Source organism: Electrophorus electricus, chromosome 1 (assembly GCF_013358815.1).
Source record: "Electrophorus electricus isolate fEleEle1 chromosome 1, fEleEle1.pri, whole genome shotgun sequence".
Taxonomy (NCBI): domain Eukaryota; kingdom Metazoa; phylum Chordata; class Actinopteri; order Gymnotiformes; family Gymnotidae; genus Electrophorus; species Electrophorus electricus.
This window is the reverse complement of record NC_049535.1, coordinates 17,021,933-17,039,306: the sequence shown is the minus strand read 5'-3', so window position 1 is coordinate 17,039,306 and position 17,374 is coordinate 17,021,933. Positions and strand designations below refer to the sequence as shown.

The 17,374-nt window shown below is 47.2% G+C and overlaps 1 protein-coding gene across 8 annotated transcripts in view; it reads right to left on the bottom strand.

Moving 5' to 3' along the window:
- Window positions 1-29: 29 nt before the first annotated feature.
- rptor (regulatory associated protein of MTOR, complex 1) overlaps window positions 30-17,374 on the bottom strand; it is a 79,683-nt gene continuing 62,338 nt past the window's right edge. For 3 of the 8 annotated variants that reach the window (XM_035525601.1, XM_035525628.1, XM_035525605.1), the window contains 11 exons: window positions 15,476-15,590; window positions 14,102-14,226; window positions 13,764-13,865; window positions 13,580-13,645; window positions 11,698-11,745; window positions 9,558-9,664; window positions 7,472-7,599; window positions 5,924-6,010; window positions 5,655-5,771; window positions 3,834-3,963; window positions 30-3,317 (listed from right to left, as the gene is read on the bottom strand). In XM_035525601.1, the coding sequence (XP_035381494.1) occupies window positions 3,249-3,317; window positions 3,834-3,963; window positions 5,655-5,771; window positions 5,924-6,010; window positions 7,472-7,599; window positions 9,558-9,664; window positions 11,698-11,745; window positions 13,580-13,645; window positions 13,764-13,865; window positions 14,102-14,226; window positions 15,476-15,590 (1,094 nt within the window). In that variant the 3' untranslated portion in view covers window positions 30-3,248. Of the gene's footprint in view, window positions 3,318-3,833; window positions 3,964-5,654; window positions 5,772-5,923; window positions 6,011-7,471; window positions 7,600-8,639; window positions 8,652-9,557; window positions 9,665-11,697; window positions 11,746-13,579; window positions 13,646-13,763; window positions 13,866-14,101; window positions 14,227-15,475; window positions 15,591-17,374 lie in introns of all 8 variants that reach the window. The other 5 variants (XM_035525614.1, XM_035525620.1, XM_035525623.1 and 2 more) reach the window with 3 other exon arrangements.

Sequence of the window (17,374 nt, the reverse complement as noted above, 5' to 3'; positions counted from 1 at the left end):
AATCAAATATGACACACTGGCGAAATGAATGTTGGTGTATTTGGTTTATTTGAGTGATTCCTTTCTTTTCATAAAAACCACAGCCAGCAAAGCAATCTAAAGTCACAGATAACACCCGATTGCATTCTACAAGTTTCTCTTTTTTCTTTAAATCTAAAATGTTAAAACTCAAAGCAGGATAATCTGCGAGGGAAGGGCTGGGGGTAAAGTCAGTGACCATTCAGTTCCACTCAGTGAAGCTGCAGTATCTCCTACGCACCCCTCTAGGGGGCTGAAGAGTTGTATGTGGTGGGCCTGTGACCGAGGTCCATTATATACAAATATATTGCTCCTTAAGTGAATCCAGCCCGTGAGCGTGGCGTTAGCCACAGCTCCGACTCGACTCTGAAGGCCAGAGGGACATGAGAGGCTTCTGTGCAGGGGAAAGAAGACGCGTCTCTCGGTCAAGCTCAAGGCAGGCATTGTAGAAGGCTAACAAACGCAACCAACTTAAAACAAAACCATGTTCAAAGGGGGAAAAACAAGCACAATAAAGAGAATGTGATAAAAAAAAAACCTTATAAATAAAAATAAAGGTGAAAATTGTTACACAGCAATAAGTAATGTTCAACCATCAGAAATCAGAACCAAAAGGTAGTTCTTTGAGAGGTAAATACAGTGTCAAATGTTGGAAATATTTGGCCTGAATGTAGAGGTGTGGAGGAAGCTCGGTGTTTCTAAGGGACGGGTAGTCGTTGTCCTCCGTGGGGAACGCCACACCACGGCGACATTGAGCGAGTCTGTGGCCCCCGGTCTCCGGTGTGGCAAAAATAAAGGCATTTCCACTTCGGTTCTGAATGTTGACAGTGGAACACTGCTGAACTAGTCGAGAGGCCCATCGTCCTCTTCCAGGTGGTTGCCCTGGTAACAGGTTTTGGTGTTTAACAGTATGTACACTTACAGATTGATTGGTGACGAGTATGGCTCGTAGAAAGCCCCCCTAAATAATTAAAGCCTCATTTTTAGCCACCTAATTTCTAACCACACTTCACAAAAACGTCTTACTTTGATTTTACGTCAATACATTTCGAGCAACTCGAATGACTCCAGGCAGTCATTTGAGTTTTAGAGACAAGCAAACAAGACTGGGACCTAGTGCCTGGCTTGGACTCTACACACATTTGTTCAGTTATTACGTCTTCAGTGACACATGAATATTGTACCGAACAGGTGAAACCTGTCCCCAAGGTGGCGCTGTCCGTCTGATTTCACTGCAGTTCGTACTGGTGACTCTGCACAGCACAGCATCGTCCGACCCCCATCTGCTAAAACTGCACCACGGACAAGATCCACGCGCCTTTTGGGCCCATTTTCCTAACCCATCCCCAACGACCTGTTTCCAATCTCCAGGTATTTTGGTGCTGGAGAAGAGGTGCAGGATGGGTGGAGAAGGAGCGGTAGAGAGAGAGAGAGAGAGAGAGAGAGAGAGAGAGAGAGAGAGAGAGAGAGAAAGAAGGAGAGAGGAGGTTTGCGAAGCAAGCGTGAAGACGGCTGCCTTAAAGCCTTAAAAGATCCAACACTCAGATCAGTGAGAAGCACTGAGTCACGAGGCAGATGTGTGAGCCAACGTGCTAAACAGAAAGCGGAGCAGGAGGGGAAGAGGGGGAGAGAATATGAAAGTACTTGTCTAATCTTTATTATATGGACTTATTTATTTTCCTTTTTTCAAGTTTTATGATGATTAATATTAAGAATTCTATAATAACTTTGGCAACGGTTGTTAATTACAGTTCATGCCAATAAAGCTATTTGAATGGGGGGGGGGAGGGGATGAACGAAAGAGTGACAGATGTGGAAGCAGTGCTGTCTGAGTGCTGCGTGGGGTTTGGCTTTTCAGCGTTTCAGTAGCAGTGACCCAGTGCCTAACAAACCAAGCAATTACAGAACAAAAGCAAACAAACAAACAAACAAACAAACCAACCAAGATGAAAAGCAAAGCATTTAAAAAGTCCCGCTGGGAAAACACATTTTGCGGTGCCATGTAAGACCGATGGACGATGATGGCAGCGGCTATCAAGATGGCTGGTACACAAGGTGGACGCCGTGACGGCGGCAGTGGCCTATGACCTTTCAATAGTTCAAAGTTCAAGAGGTCATGGGCACACCCTGGAGGGAGAAGCAACAGTCACAGACGACAGTGCCAGAATTCCATGCATGTGATAGAGTGTTTATAAACCCCCTTTCCCAGACCTTCCTGACTTGGGGGGGGGGGGGGGAAATGCTCTGTGTATGTATGATCTGGCTCTTGTATTGATCTGTGCAAGCAAACATTTGAGGTTGGGGGTAGTGCGGTCTCTTCCTCCAGTGGTCCAGAGTCCGGAGAGAACTTTCAAAGGTGTTACTGCACGGAAGGTAAGGGTGTGTGCTCAATTGTGTGTGTCTGTGTGGAGATTGGGTTTTGGCACTGGGTGCACGCATGTGTGTGTGTGTGTGTGTGTGTGTGTGGACATGTATGTAAGCCAATCAGAATATGCCGTAAGAGTCTGTGTGCTGGTTCATAAGGTGTGGTGTGTTACTTCAGCATGGCAAGACACAAACATATGCGCACGCGCGTACATGCGCACAAGTGCGTGTACAGCGAATGCCTGTGCTTTGGTTCCTACATTTCAGCTGGGGAGAGAGAGCACATGTGAGTCCCTCAAAGCATCCAGTCACGCGAGTTGCACTAATCCTTGTGTCCACGTGAAATCAGTCCCGATGTCCAGGTGCTGAGGTTTCAGCGGGGCTGCTGTCCTCCCCTTCAGCTTGCTCAGGGTGCGTGCTTTCAGTGTAACACCTGCTCTCGCTCTCCCCCCGCTGTCTCATTGCTGGCCTTAATGTCCAGACCTTGCCTGCTCTGAGACTCCGCCCCCTTCGGCTCTCAGACCCCACCCCGAAGCAACTACAGGAGGAGGCATGCGAAAACTTCCGGAAGGCTGCAAAGCCTCTTAGCAGAAGTGTACAATATATTTCTACACTTCTGTCGGGTTTTTTTTTATACGCAGTTCAAATACACACACTGCTCAGCACAGCCAAGTCTACAATCAATAATTCCAAAATAAGAAGAATTATGACAACAATAATTATAATAATAATGATAAGTCATTGTGTGAGTTCAGCAGCCTTCACTAGACATTCATGGTGGTAGTTGCATATATACAAGAAGTCATTTACATCCTGCCTCAGCAGGGCGTGTAAAGTCAAAAGGTCAGAGAGGAGGGGTCATGGCGTTATCTCAGTCTCTTCTCCGCTGAGTAGATGGACATGTAGTAGTCATTACTTCCCACAGCCAAATGAGGCTAGAGAGAGAGAGAGAGAAGAGAGAGAGAGAGAGAGATGAGAGAGAGAGAGAGAGAAGATCGAGGAGAGAGAGAGAGAGAGAGAGAGAGAGAGAGAGAGAGGAAAATGAGAGAGCGATGAATACAGAGTGAGAGAAAGAGAGGTGGAAGGTGCAGTAGAAAAAAGGTTGTTTAATATTATTAAGGCAGACAGATATATAGTTACAAATGTATATTCCATTTCATGTTATCATCCAACTGGGCATAATAAATGAGAATGAACAATACAAAAGCATAAAACAAATAAAATAAAATGAAACTATACAGAGGAGACTGTTAGGACTCATAAGTGTTAATTTAACTCAAATTACAGCTCGACATGTTTATCTTATGACCTCACTAAAGATAGCGAGAGAGACACTAAAGAAAGTGAGGTCATATGATAAACAGAGCATTAGCAGCAGCTCCACCCATCTGTACACTAATCAAGTAGACTGCTGTGTTCTCTCTGTGGTGACTGTGTGTGTGATCTCTTACCCAGTAAGGGTGGAAGGCAAGGCAGCTGATAGCGCCAATACGCTGTCCCATAAAGCCGTCATAGTACTTAATATTACTGATCACGTCACCATTGGAGTTATAGACTGCTATGAATTGATTCATAGAACCACTGAGGAGAGAGAGAGAGAGAGAGAGAGAGAGAGAGAGAGAGAGAGAGTGCATTACTGGATTTTTTAAGCATCAGGAAAATGTTTCTAACACAACGATCATATCAGTTTGTGAGAAAGAGCCACATCTGTGTATCCCACTATGATTTACACTAGAGGAACCAAGGCCATTGCGGCTGTTCGATTTACACTAGAGGAACCAAGGCCATTGCGACTGGTCGATTTACACTAGAGGAACCAAGGCCATTGCGACTGGTCGATTTACACTAGAGGAACCAAGGCCATTGCGGCTGTTCGATTTACACTAGAGGAACCAAGGCCATTGCGACTGGTCAATTTACACTAGAGGAACCAAGGCCATTGCGACTGGTCGATTTACACTAGTGGAATCAAGGCCATTGCGGCTGTTCGATTTACACTAAAGGAACCAAGGCCATTGCGGCTGGTCAATTTAAACTAGAGGAACCAAGGCCATTGCGACTGGTCGATTTACACTAGAGGAACCAAGGCCATTGCGACTGGTCGATTTACACTAGAGGAACCAAGTCCATTGCGGCTGTTCGATTTACACTAGAGGAACCAAGGCCATTGTGACTGGTCAATTTCGCTTCATCACATTCTGCTGCACAGGGTATGAGGTCTGCCTTGCAAACCAACTGACATGAAAACATCTGGCAATGGATGAATTGTGGGTAAAAAGCCTTCCTCAAGGTACCATGGGCTTTAAAACACTGCAAATAATGAAAAATGCAGTGTGGTTAATTATAATCACAATTTCCAGCAATCAGCGTTGCCCTGGATACACGCTGGTTAAACACACTCATCCGCAGGTACACCTGTCAACATGTCTGCGACCAATCCATGGTCACAGTCACGCAGTGTTCTCACGGTGACCGGCCACCTCGGAGTGAAACGTTCTCAGAATACAGGTGTCACACATGTTGCACATACTGCAGTGTGAAGAGAGAAAACAAATAGAACTGTGTCCAGTGGTGAACAGAACAGCAGCAAGATCTAAAGTTACAGCTGCGCACACACACACACACACACACACATATACACACACACACATATATACACACGCACACACTCACACACGCACACACTTACTCACACACACGCACACACTTACTCACACACACTTACTCACACACACTTACTCACACACACTTACTCACACACACACACAACCCCATATAAGGTCATAACAGCCCAGGCTGACGTTATACTACCACAGACATCCTGTTAGCAGATAACTGCCTGTCACCACAATATTACCGCATAACGTCTCAGGTTATGCGGCTTCTCCACACCCCTTAGGTAGCAACTGAACAACATTTTCAAGCAGAAGTTCAAAGACGGTGTTCTCGTTTGAGCCAGTGCTGCTCTGCCGTACTACGGCCCTCGATTAATCACACGCTCATCTTTGACCCTTCTGTACTGGAACCATTGGGGGCTTGAGGTCTGAATTGAAAGACATCCCCTGACACACACCCACAACAAAACCCACCTTCACACACCCACTCCCCCCTGTAAGGAAATCTCTCTCTCTCACACACACACGTGAATTTAGCCTACAGTGAATGAAACATACACCCAATTTGCAACCACCCACCGACTGACCAGGCAGAGAGGTTAGCCCAGGGGTAAATGTCACTCACTCTCACACACACACACACACACACACACTCACCAGGCAAAGAGGTTAGCCTGGGGGTGAATGTCCAACGCTGTCAGGCCTTTCACCGTCTGTAACACATTTACCGAGTCCGGTGTCCGCGCCTCAAAGAAACGCACGTCACCATTTACACTGCGGGTGTAAAAAAAAAACCCCCACACACCCCCCCCCCAAGAATTATAGAAGGTAGATGACGACTTGTGTTACAAGCACTGTGAGTATTCAATCCACAGTACTGAAATAAGGTTTATTTGGATTTGTCTCCGTGTGTGTGTAGTAGGTACCTGACACTGACGATTTCTCCGTTTGTCTCCCTCTGCACGTGAGCTTTCACTACCCACGCCCCATGCTCTCGATATGTCATCACGCGACTGCAACGCAAAAAAACAAACAATCAAAACTCTAAAAGTGCTCCTTTTACAGCTAGTTTTCTTAATATTTAAATCTCAGCAAGCTCGTTGCCATGGAAGACAAAAGCGCAAGTGAGCCACTAGGGGGTGCTAAAGGAACATCAGACAGAATTCCCAACTGCAGTGAAGGGAGTGATTCTAACAGTGGGACAGGCTGCCAATACTGTTAGTATTCAATCTGTTACTGTGAAAAGAATTACTGCACATATTCTATTCTCACTGTTAATATTGCAATAATATTTTCATTAATAACAAATACTGTGTGTGTGTGTGTGTGTAAGAATGAAGGAGAGAGTGGTAGGACTTAAAGCACTTAAAGAAGTGTGCAATTACAGAATTAAAGCAGGTTTAATGAAAACACATGAGACATTCTCCTCCACTGTGCATTAGATTAGTGCAAGGTTACTATAGACTGGTTCAGACCAGTTATGTTTGTGTGTGCGTGTGTGTGTGTGTGTGTGTGTTTGGGGGGGGGGGGGCAGTGGCCTTGTGTTCTGCTTCTGAGTGTGTACTTGACATTTTAAAAACAGAAAAACCAGTCGACAAATGAAAAAGGAGTAAGACGGTGAGGAGGCAATAGAGAGAGAGTTGGAGAGATGGAGAAAGAGCTAGAGTGAGCGAGCGAGTGAGAGGAGGAGAGAGGGAGAGAGCGAGAGAAGGAGGGGAGGGTGTGATGGAGGGGTTAGACCCCACAGGTCTCCTGATAGAGCACAGAGGATGAACAGCTTGAGCAGTGGAAAATGCTAGACCCGGGGGGAGCAAATTAGCATGACTTAAAAATTCATGTGCCATTTTATGGTTTAATTACAATACTTTTTAATGGTGTGTGTGTGTGTGTGTGTGTGTGTGCACGCGCATGTGACTCACAACTAAGTATCCAAACACTATCTCCACCGCACGTGTACACAAAGACCTACACATGCATGTACACAATCTCACACACACGCACAGCTCTGCCTATGAAATAAAGCACACTGATCAGTGTCCTGTCTGTAGTGAGTGATGAGGTCCGGGGTGAGTGGGGGTTAGCGGGTCTTCCCATGACTACTCCACCCTGCTCACTGAGCCAAACAGCATGGTATATTCTTGATTCTTTATACCACTTAAATATGTAGATTCAGTAGTGATTCAAAGCTGGCACTCAGGTAAAACTCATTCATTCAGCCGTGACCTTCCAGTGATCACTGTGACACCAAAACCTTTATTATTTATATTACATCACATTATGTTGTATTATATTGGTTTATATTAATTCTCAACAATTTCCCTGTGTTGCAGCTGTATAGGACAGTCTGGGTTCTGGGATTATTCTCTTTAAAGTTGACGTCCTTTCAGTTGTGATTCAGTCAAATGCTTCTCCTTGTTGGTTCTCAATGGGATTCGAGTCGAATCTTTGCAGGGACTCTGTTCATGTTGACTCACCATTCATTAGGGGCCATTCTGCGATCATAGACTCGCACTGAGCCGTCACCCAGCCCAGCCACCACTAGGGAGCGCTGTGGATCACAGGACAGACTGGTCACACAGCTGTCTGCTCCTGTTGGGATGTCCTGTGGCAACAAACACACACACACCCAAACGTGCATTTGCTGTAAGAGCGAATTTAAAGTTTAAGCGCTGTAAAAGTGTGTTTCATGTGGGATTTGTTTACTGTGTGTATTGTATCTGGATACAGACCTGAGAATGTAATGAAACTCTGTGTGTGAGTGTGAACCATGAGTGTGTGTTGTGTCAATGTGTATGGCAGTTTAGCTGTGCGTGCGTGTGTTTTGTGCATGCTGTATGACTGTGTGGAGTTTGTTTGTGTATGTCGCTCTTATGAGTGTGTATCTAGGTCTTATGCATGTGTGAGAACGTGTGTGCATCTGTGTTCATGTTATATGAGTGTGGGGTGGTTTGTTTTTTTTGTTTGAGTGTTTTATATGGTCATATGTATGGCTTATATTCATGTTTGTGTGTTATATGAGCGGTTTATGCTTGTGTGTGTCATGAGTATGTGTGGGAGTCACATGGGCGTTGGTGGTTTGTGTGTGTGTGTGGTTTATGTTTGTGTGTTGTATGAGGTGTGAGTGGTTTATGTTTGTGTGTGCATGTTATATAAGCGAGTGAGTGGTTTGTGTGTATGTGTGGTTTATGTTTGTGTGTGTTGTATGGGTGCGAGTGGTTTATGTTTGTGTGTGTAGTTTGTTTATGTGTTATATGACTGAGTGGTTTGTGTGTGTGATATATCAGTGTGTGAGTGGTTTGGGTGCATGTGAGTGTGCGATATGAACATGTGAATGGCTAATGTTTGTGTGTGTTAAATAAATGTGTGAGTGGGGTGTGTGTGTGTGTGTGTGTGTGTGTGTGTGTGTGTTTTAAATAAGTGTGTTTATGCTATGGTTATGGTATCTTTATGTATGTGCTACTTTTATGTAGTTACTTGCACTTTTTGTGCCTGTCTGCCTTATATGAGTGTGTGTGGTTACCTGCACTTTCATCTCTCTGTCTGTTATATAAGTAAGTGCTTGTGCTACCTGTGTGTAGTTACCTGCACTTTCATCTCTGTCTGTTATATAAGTAAGTGTTTGTGCTACCTGTGTGTAGTTACCTGCACTTTCATCTCTCTGTTATATAAGTGTTTGTGCTACCTGTGTGTAGTTACCTGCACTTTCATCTCTGTCTGTTATATAAGTAAGTGTTTGTGCTACCTGGGTGTAGTTACCTGCACTTTCATCTCTCTGTCTGTTATATAAGTAAGTGCTTGTGCTACCTGTGTGTGGTTACCTGCACTTTCATCTCTCTGTCTGTTATATAAGTAAGTGCTTGTGCTACCTGTGTGTGGTTGCCTGCACTTTCATCTCTCTGTCTGTTATATAAGTAAGTGTTTGTGCTACCTGTGTGTGGTTGCCTGCACTTTCATCTCTCTGTCTGTTATATAAGTAAGTGCTTGTGCTACCTGTGTGTGGTTGCCTGCACTTTCATCTCTCTGTCTGTTATATAAGTAAGTGTTTGTGCTACCTGGGTGTAGTTACCTGCACTTTCATCTCTCTGTCTGTTATATAAGTAAGTGCTTGTGCTACCTGTGTGTGGTTGCCTGCACTTTCATCTCTCTGTCTGTTATATAAGTAAGTGCTTGTGCTACCTGTGTGTGGTTGCCTGCACTTTCATCTCTCTGTCTGTTATATAAGTAAGTGTTTGTGCTACCTGTGTGTGGTTGCCTGCACTTTCATCTCTCTGTCTGTTATATAAGTAAGTGTTTGTGCTACCTGTGTGTGGTTGCCTGCACTTTCATCTCTCTGTCTGTTATATAAGTAAGTGTTTGTGCTACCTGTGTGTGGTTACCTGCACTTTCATCTCTGTCTGTTATATAAGTAAGTGCTTGTGCTACCTGTGTGTGGTTGCCTGCACTTTCATCTCTCTGTCTGTTATATAAGTAAGTGCTTGTGCTACCTGTGTGTGGTTGCCTGCACTTTCATCTCTCTGTCTGTTATATAAGTAAGTGTTTGTGCTACCTGTGTGTGGTTACCTGCACTTTCATCTCTCTCTCCGTGTCCCAGATGCGGATGACCCGGACGTCACCAGAGGTCATGAGCAGACCTGTCTCTTGTTCCCAGTCCACCACCATACCTGCACCTGACACACACACACACACCACAGAGATTAACCTACACTCACATATCCAGCTACACCCACCAAAAAACAAACAAACAAAAAACCCCACACAATACACAAAACAACAAGTACATTAACACAAGTATGCGTTCACGCACATACACGCGTTTGCACGCCACCCATGTCCCCACACACACACACAACCCCTCACACACGTACGCAGATTATGCATGTCATCTACCGTTCCGACTCACGCAGCGCCACCTGCTGGAGTATTTATTCCCTGCTTCACACGGCGCCATGCTCTCAGGACACGCTGACACCACCACCCTGGTGGTGCACCGGGTCATTCCAGTCTACTACTTAGTTCAGCCAATCAGGGCTGAAAGAGCTTTTATGCGAGGTCAACACACTTGCAAACATGCACATCCCCCCACCCCAACACACACACCCACACACACACACCCCAACACACACACCCACACACACACACAGAAAAATGCAGCAGTATTTCCTGTGTTTCTAGCCCTAGTGTCCTAGTTTCCCAGCTTCTGCTCTCAGTCAAAAAAAACAAAACCAAAGTAAAAACAAGGGGAACTTCCAGGCACGGACACGCGCGCACACACACAGGAGTATAAAACACGGAGACCAGTGAGGGCAAAAACCTCTCAAACAACCCCATCCCTATGACAGCGTCTCATAAATAATTCCAGCTAGCAGGCTCACAGAGCAGAGCTCACAACACATGCATTAAACCTGCTGAAAGAATGATGTCAAACAGGATGTCTCATTTCATCACTTCCTACTGATGCCACACGGACTCAGCATACGGCGTGCGCTCTGCAGTGTGAAGTCAAGCAGGGCTGCACTGTGGTAAACAGCAGGAAAAGTTTGCAGCAACTGAATGATAAGTGTGTGTGTGTGTGAGTGTGTGTGTGTGCACACGTGTGCTTTCATATAGGGACCACTTCAATGTGAGATGATAAAATCAAATCAAACCAAAATCAAATCACTTTGGCTGTGGAGTTTGGCTTCTGTGATCACAGTGTGCTGGAGGCTGTCCACACTGGGAATTGGCAAAGACTGCAGCAGCTCCCAATACAAAACAAATGTTTAGAAAAGATACAGGAGCAAGGGAATAAATAAAAGACTGAAATACAGAAAGCTAAGCCAAAGCTAAAGTGTGAAAGCAAAATTAAAAAATGCTGAAAAAAGAAAATGTTGCAAGAATCCGTAAATAATAAAAATAATAATCTAATAATACTCTGTAATACAGGACTGATGCTCTGGGGTGTACAGGGAGTCCTGCCTCCGTCCGCGTCAACGGCCGGACATCCGTGATGGCCAAAGAAAACGCGGCTAGGTTGCATGGCAAGAACGTTCCGTGAATCGCATCATTTAACTCCCACTATATTCGCAGACACCAACGCTCATTTTAGTGTGGAAAGCGCACAGAGCTAGCAACGCAATCACCACGGGTGTGATCCCCCAGGGAATATGCAAGTCGTTCTGATCAGTTGCTGAAGCTGAGAGCATGAGAATCAGCTAATGTTAGCCTCTACACATGCGCACAGACAGAGGAAGGCAGCAGCTCTAGCCAGCGGCCCTGGTGCCCGTGTCGGCCCGGCTCGTCCCAGAGTCCAGGAGGTCAGGGTTATGAAAAGCCAAACACCAGACCGTCCGGCACATTCAAAACGATGTCTGTGCGCCAACAGCTGAGATGCGATTCCTGCATTAACATCTGTAATGTGCTTCAGTCGAACACATTGGACACACGCGCGCACGCGCTTCGACCGTGAGCCAGGTGAGTCCTCCCGGGGCCGGCGGGAGCGAAACTGCGGCTAGCTGGATCCGTGGGCAGCAGAATCGCACTCGGGAATGATCCGAGGTGGAGCGGCTCGGACAGGCAGCTGGGACCGTGGGGGGGGGTTGTGAGGCAGTGCGGAGAGAAAGTGCGCCTAACTGGATGGACGAGGAGTCTGGCGGGCATGACAGATGAGTGTGGTAGTATTCCCACCTAACAAAGGAGACGGGCGGGTGAGTGAAGCACTCACCTCCCTGTTTACTTCTGTCAAGATAGATCGAAACCCGTCGAGCTAGACCTGTGAGATGAGAGAGGGGAGGGAGAGGAGACCGGAGGAGGCAGAGGAGGGGAGAGGAGGAGAGACAGGAAGAGGGCAGAGGAGGAGAGGGGAGGAGAGAGATAGCAGGAGCAGGTCAGTACATCAGCCAAAGACAGAGTTAGCCAAAAGATGCATATGCTCTCACACACGCGCACACACACACGGCAGGAGTGGAAGTGAAAACAAGTCTGGGGTTTCTCAGCATGAAATCTGCCAATTAAAGATCAATTAAAGTTCACCCTGAGTCAAATGCCACTGTGTGCTCCCTCCACACGCTGCACTCGCTCTTTCTCCCTCCCTCCACTGGAAACCTCTTTATGAATGTAAAACTCGCTCTGCCTTCTCCTAAAGCAGATGCACAAATCCCTCATCAGCAAACCTGCGTCTGCAGCTGCTGCTACACTGCGGCGTGCGAGTGTGCGACAGTGGGACCGTGGCAGCACCCAACAGTTCACAGCATGACGGCGTGTCCCGCCGACATCGAGTCCCCTGCTAAACCTGACGGAGAGAGCAGCACTGCACCATATTCAAATGCACCACCCTCCCTGCGCCACACGTCAGGATCACTTCACGAACTTCTTACGGTCTTGACCCTTAAATGCTCCGTTGGCCGAGCTGGGGGCGTTGCTTACTGCTCCATCCAGGGAGAGGGAGGCAGGGAGAAGGAGTACACAGTGGCAGACACACACTCACTCTCTGAGATTCCCGGTTTCGGAGGAGTTTTCAACGGCTGGTGCTGAGAAAGCTGACAGGCCTTGTCTGGCCCTTCCACCCTGCCCTCTATAGGGGGATAGGGCGCCTAGCAGAGCCCGTGGGCGGCTAAAGGCAGCAGCAGGTTGGGAGGTGAGCAGCAGCAAGGCACTTCAGGGAGGCTGGGATATGTAGTTCCCACAGCACGCAGCAGCTTCTGACAATTATACGCCATCTGAAGGAACAAGAAACCTGGAAACTAGTTTTGCACATCAGAGGTGTGTGGAGGGCCGACACTGCACTAGTGTGTGCACAGGCTTACACGCGAGTGTGTGCGTTTAATGCAAGAGGAGCTGCAAAGGCTGGACAGAACAAAGACCTCAGATCAGCCCAAACCACTCAGCAGCTACTGTGTTCAAGGGAGCCACAGCTCTCAGCGAGTGCGCGAGCGGCATAAGCGACAGGTCTGAGGTCAGTTCCTGAAGCGACGCGCGTCAACGCTCCTCGCACAGGCAGCAACCACAGGAGCTCTATTGATGAAGCCGTATTTAGTGCCACCAGGGAGAACCTTCTCTGTGTGCGCGTGCGAGACGTTGAGTAGAGCAGGACTTAAATGACCTAGACTCCCCTGTGGCTGTGCTACAGATCCAAACTGCAGGGCTTTGGTGGCACATTTTTTCCCTCTCTCTCCAACCTCCATCTACTTCTGGGAAGTCAATGCACAGTTCAGCATTCAGTTAACACCTGGCCTACCAAGAAAATAGTAAAATTTACTGGGGATTTTCATTCACCATGACGATAAGACAAAAACAACAACAAAAAAAGCTGCAACAAAAAGTGTGTGTCAATGTTGAGTCCCGGGTGGGAGAATCCCTGTCTATCTGGTAATAGCAACATGAAAACACAGGAGAGGCATAATGCAGCGAGACTGCAACACAACCACACCAAAGTGAAAGGGTTAAAAATAAACAGGTAAACAAAGGCATATCTACTACTAGTCAGCTGGTCTATTTTTTTCTAAACATAGCAGGGTGGGGGGTGGGGGATGCTCCACTTCCACAGCAACAGCCACAGAGCTTTTCCTGGAGTTTGGGTAACTGGGTAAACGACTCCTTATCCATACCGGAGCAGCCATGGTTTTCCCTAGAATCCCGACTCGTGCTGCAATTCCGAAATGCTTTTCCAGCCACTGCCAGCATGGGGGATGAAATGAGGCAAGGTCAGCCCAAGGTCAGGGGAAAACAAACAAACAAAAAAAACCCCCAGGATGTGTGTGTCCACCTGTGTGTGTGTGTGTTTCTGCGAACCTCGTGTCGTTGGCAGCATGTCCGACAGCCCCTGCCACGCGGTCACCATCTCGGGGTTCCGCTGATCCGCAAAGTTCTTCCAGATCCGCAACGCCCCGTCGTCTGCAGTGGGGCAGAGACATTCAGAAAGACTCCCCACCGACAACTCTCTCACACACACACACACACACACACACACACACACCACACACACACACACACACACACACACACACACACACACACACACACACACACACACACCACCTCTCACAGACAAGTCATAGATCACAGCCGGTACATAGCACAGGCTTGCGCTACCGCTGATTGGAGGAGTTCTGACTGGCAGGTGAACGTACCAGTTGCGGTGAGCAGGAGGGAACAGTCGTGCCCGTTCAGGTACTCCATGGCAGTGATGCGGGTGTAGCGAGGATTACCATTGTAGAAGTAGTCCAGTCTCTCTCCTTTCTCCCAGTCCCAAAAACTACACACACAAACACACACACTGAATACAAATGTTCCTGGTGACACTCAAAGCAAAACTCAGGATCAGCTTCACCTCCATCAGGGTCGTTAACCTCAGCTGAAGAGAGGTTATGTGACAAGTATCTACAGTGCCACCCGCTGCGTCATTCCAGTTACTATAACAAAAAGGCCTTTTGGTGTGTTCAAGCCCTGGACAGAGTAGCAGACGTAATGTAGCGCCCAAGCAACTTGTTGCCATGTCCGGGCGTTGTATTTGTTTTGAATGCATTTGAATGAGGCATCAGGCTGCTGATATTCCTGCCCACCAATAGGGTGTGCTGTTCTTCAGCCTAATAGTGAGACCCATAATAACCTGTCACGGTGACCCACTTACTGCTCTCTGTGCCGAGAGATGCTAAAGTTATCACAACCACCGAGAAGGAAAGTACTGTGAAAGCCGTACTCACACATGTCTGGGGTCTCAATCCCTGCTTTTCTCAAGAAGCCTCACTAGCATGTTCAGAAGGGCCAATATAAAGACACCCCAATTTCAGATCAGGGAATGTGTGCGCACACATTTGCATGCGGCCCTGTGTGTGTGTGTGTGTGTGTTTGCGCGCGCGTGCGTACGCACATGAAGGCTCAATCCTGCAGTCCCAATGCGGGAGCGTTCGCCATACGCACGCTGCCCGGACCCTGCTGGTTCTGCTCACGACCGCGTTCCACCATCACAACTTAAATGCACACAGAGAGCGGGCGAACGCTTATGTGTGATCGATCGCATGCCACGGCCTAGAAACCCCCCCGGCCTTGTGCCACCTTCCAATGGCGATACAGACCGTGCAGGACCTTATGATCCACTGGGCCAGAAGATCCCATGGGAAATCCCTTAACCTTTCCTATACTAAGTCAATATAGCGTAACAACTCTGCCTCTCCAGTTGGGAACTGGGATTCGGTCCCCAACCTGGGCAAGTAAGTCGCACTGGATAAGAGCGTCTGTCAAACGTGTAAACAGAAATATACTAAAGAAGTTTCTTTTTTAAGTTCTGTCACAGGAAAGTAGGAGCTATCATGTAGATCTAGAGTGTTTGAGCAGAACCTAGAGTCCTGAATTTAGCACTGGAACTAAAATCTAGATTCTAGACCCCAAAACGTCCTTCTAGGGCAGACCTGTGTCATTGGTCCTCTTGCTCAGTTCAACCCCAACACTGCCACTCTCACTTAACGCCTGGAGATGGAAAAAGGTTGTGTGCCAGCCTCACTCACCAGATGGAGTCTTTGTCAGCCACAGCAATGCAAGGGTTAAAGGGGTGGAACTTCACAACTGATGGAACGCCGGGGTTCCTGTTTATAAAGATCTGATCGTCCAGTCGGGCAATTCCTAGATGCAGGAAAGGGTGTCAGTCAAAACTCTGCTCGTTATATATAATATATAGAAAAATGGAAAAACATATGCTTGAAATGTTTGAATACCTTTTTCCCAGCAATATAATGCATTATGATATTATTGATGTGTGTGTGTTCCTTAAATAAACAATATGAATATAGTCATTGATAAAAGTGGTGAAGTCAGATATGGTAACTTTTCTTCACATTTCAGTCGCACCGAATGAGCAGGTCGCGCCTGTCCGACTCTCGCGAGGCGCCGTGACGTCAGCGGTACGAGGCGGAGGCGAACGATAAGGAAGCGGAACAGAGAATGAACAGTGAGGGTGTCGGAGCTGGAGCGCCACTTTACTGACCCACCATATATATATGGTGGGTCCCCCCCCCCCCCCCCCCCCCCCGACTCAGAACATCAAACAGAGTGAAGGTGTTTTTTTTTTGTTTTGTTTTGTTATTTTGGGTTTCTTTTTAAGCTGAGAGGAAAACAGAGTGATAAATGAGAAAGACTCAATCACGTGGGAACGGGAGTCTCCACTCGGATGTCATCCGATTCAGAGTCCTGGTGTGTGTGTGCGCGTGAGGCATGTTGCCCATTCTGTTTGAAAATGGGAGCTTGGCAGCCAGAAGCCTTTAAAGTTCATGACTTACACACACACAGACAAACTCAAATAATCTAGAGAGAAGAACAGGGTCAAAGCAAACAAACACATCCACAGCCTGGGATTTCACTGTAGCTGAATCGTGATCTGTAGATCCCACACACACACACACACACCATGAAGCTCAATACTGCACTAACCCTTGCAGTATTTATGCACTAACCCATGCAGTACTTAAGTCCAAGTGGACACAAGTGAGCACCATAAGACTGAATAAAAAATTGCAGGTGTTGGCCAGCTCTGCTACACAGGACCTCTGTGCGGGCTGGTGTCAGATCCATGCTACTGGGTAACATCCGGCAGTGTTGTTCAGTAGACGCTCCCTGTATCATGTGTAGCGTTCAGTAGTGTTGTGCGTAGCCGTACCTCTCTGTGTGATGGGCACTGTTGTGCAGTGTTCAGTAGTGTTGTGCAGTGTTCAGTAGTGTTGTGCGTAGCCGTACCTCTCTGTGTGATGGGCACTGTTGTGTAGTGTTCAGTAGTGTTGTGCAGTGTTCAGTAGTGTTGTGCGTAGCCGTACCTCTCTGTGTGATGGGCACTGTTGTGTAGTGTTCAGTAGTGTTGTGCAGTGTTCAGTAGTGTTGTGCGTAGCCGTACCTCTCTGTGTGATGGGCACTGTTGTGCAGTGTTCAGTAGTGTTGTGCAGTGTTCAGTAGTGTTGTGCGTAGCCGTACCTCTCTGTGTGGTGGGCACTGTTGTGCAGTGTTCAGTAGTGTTGTGCAGTGTTCAGTAGTGTTGTGCGTAGCCGTACCTCTCTGTGTGATGGGCACTGTTGTGTAGTGTTCAGTAGTGTTGTGCAGTGTTCAGTAGTGTTGTGCGTAGCCGTACCTCTCTGTGTGATGGGCACTGTTGTGTAGTGTTCAGTAGTGTTGTGCAGTGTTCAGTAGTGTTGTGCGTAGCCGTACCTCTCTGTGTGATGGGCACTGTTGTGTAGTGTTCAGTAGTGTTGTGCAGTGTTCAGTAGTGTTGTGCGTAGCCGTACCTCTCTGTGTGATGCGCACTGTTGTGCAGTGTTCAGTAGTGCTGTGCAGTGTTCAGTAGTGTTGTGCAGTGTTCAGTAGTGTTGTGCAGTGTTCAGTAGTGTTGTGTGTGGCCGTACCTCTCTGTGTGATGGGCACTG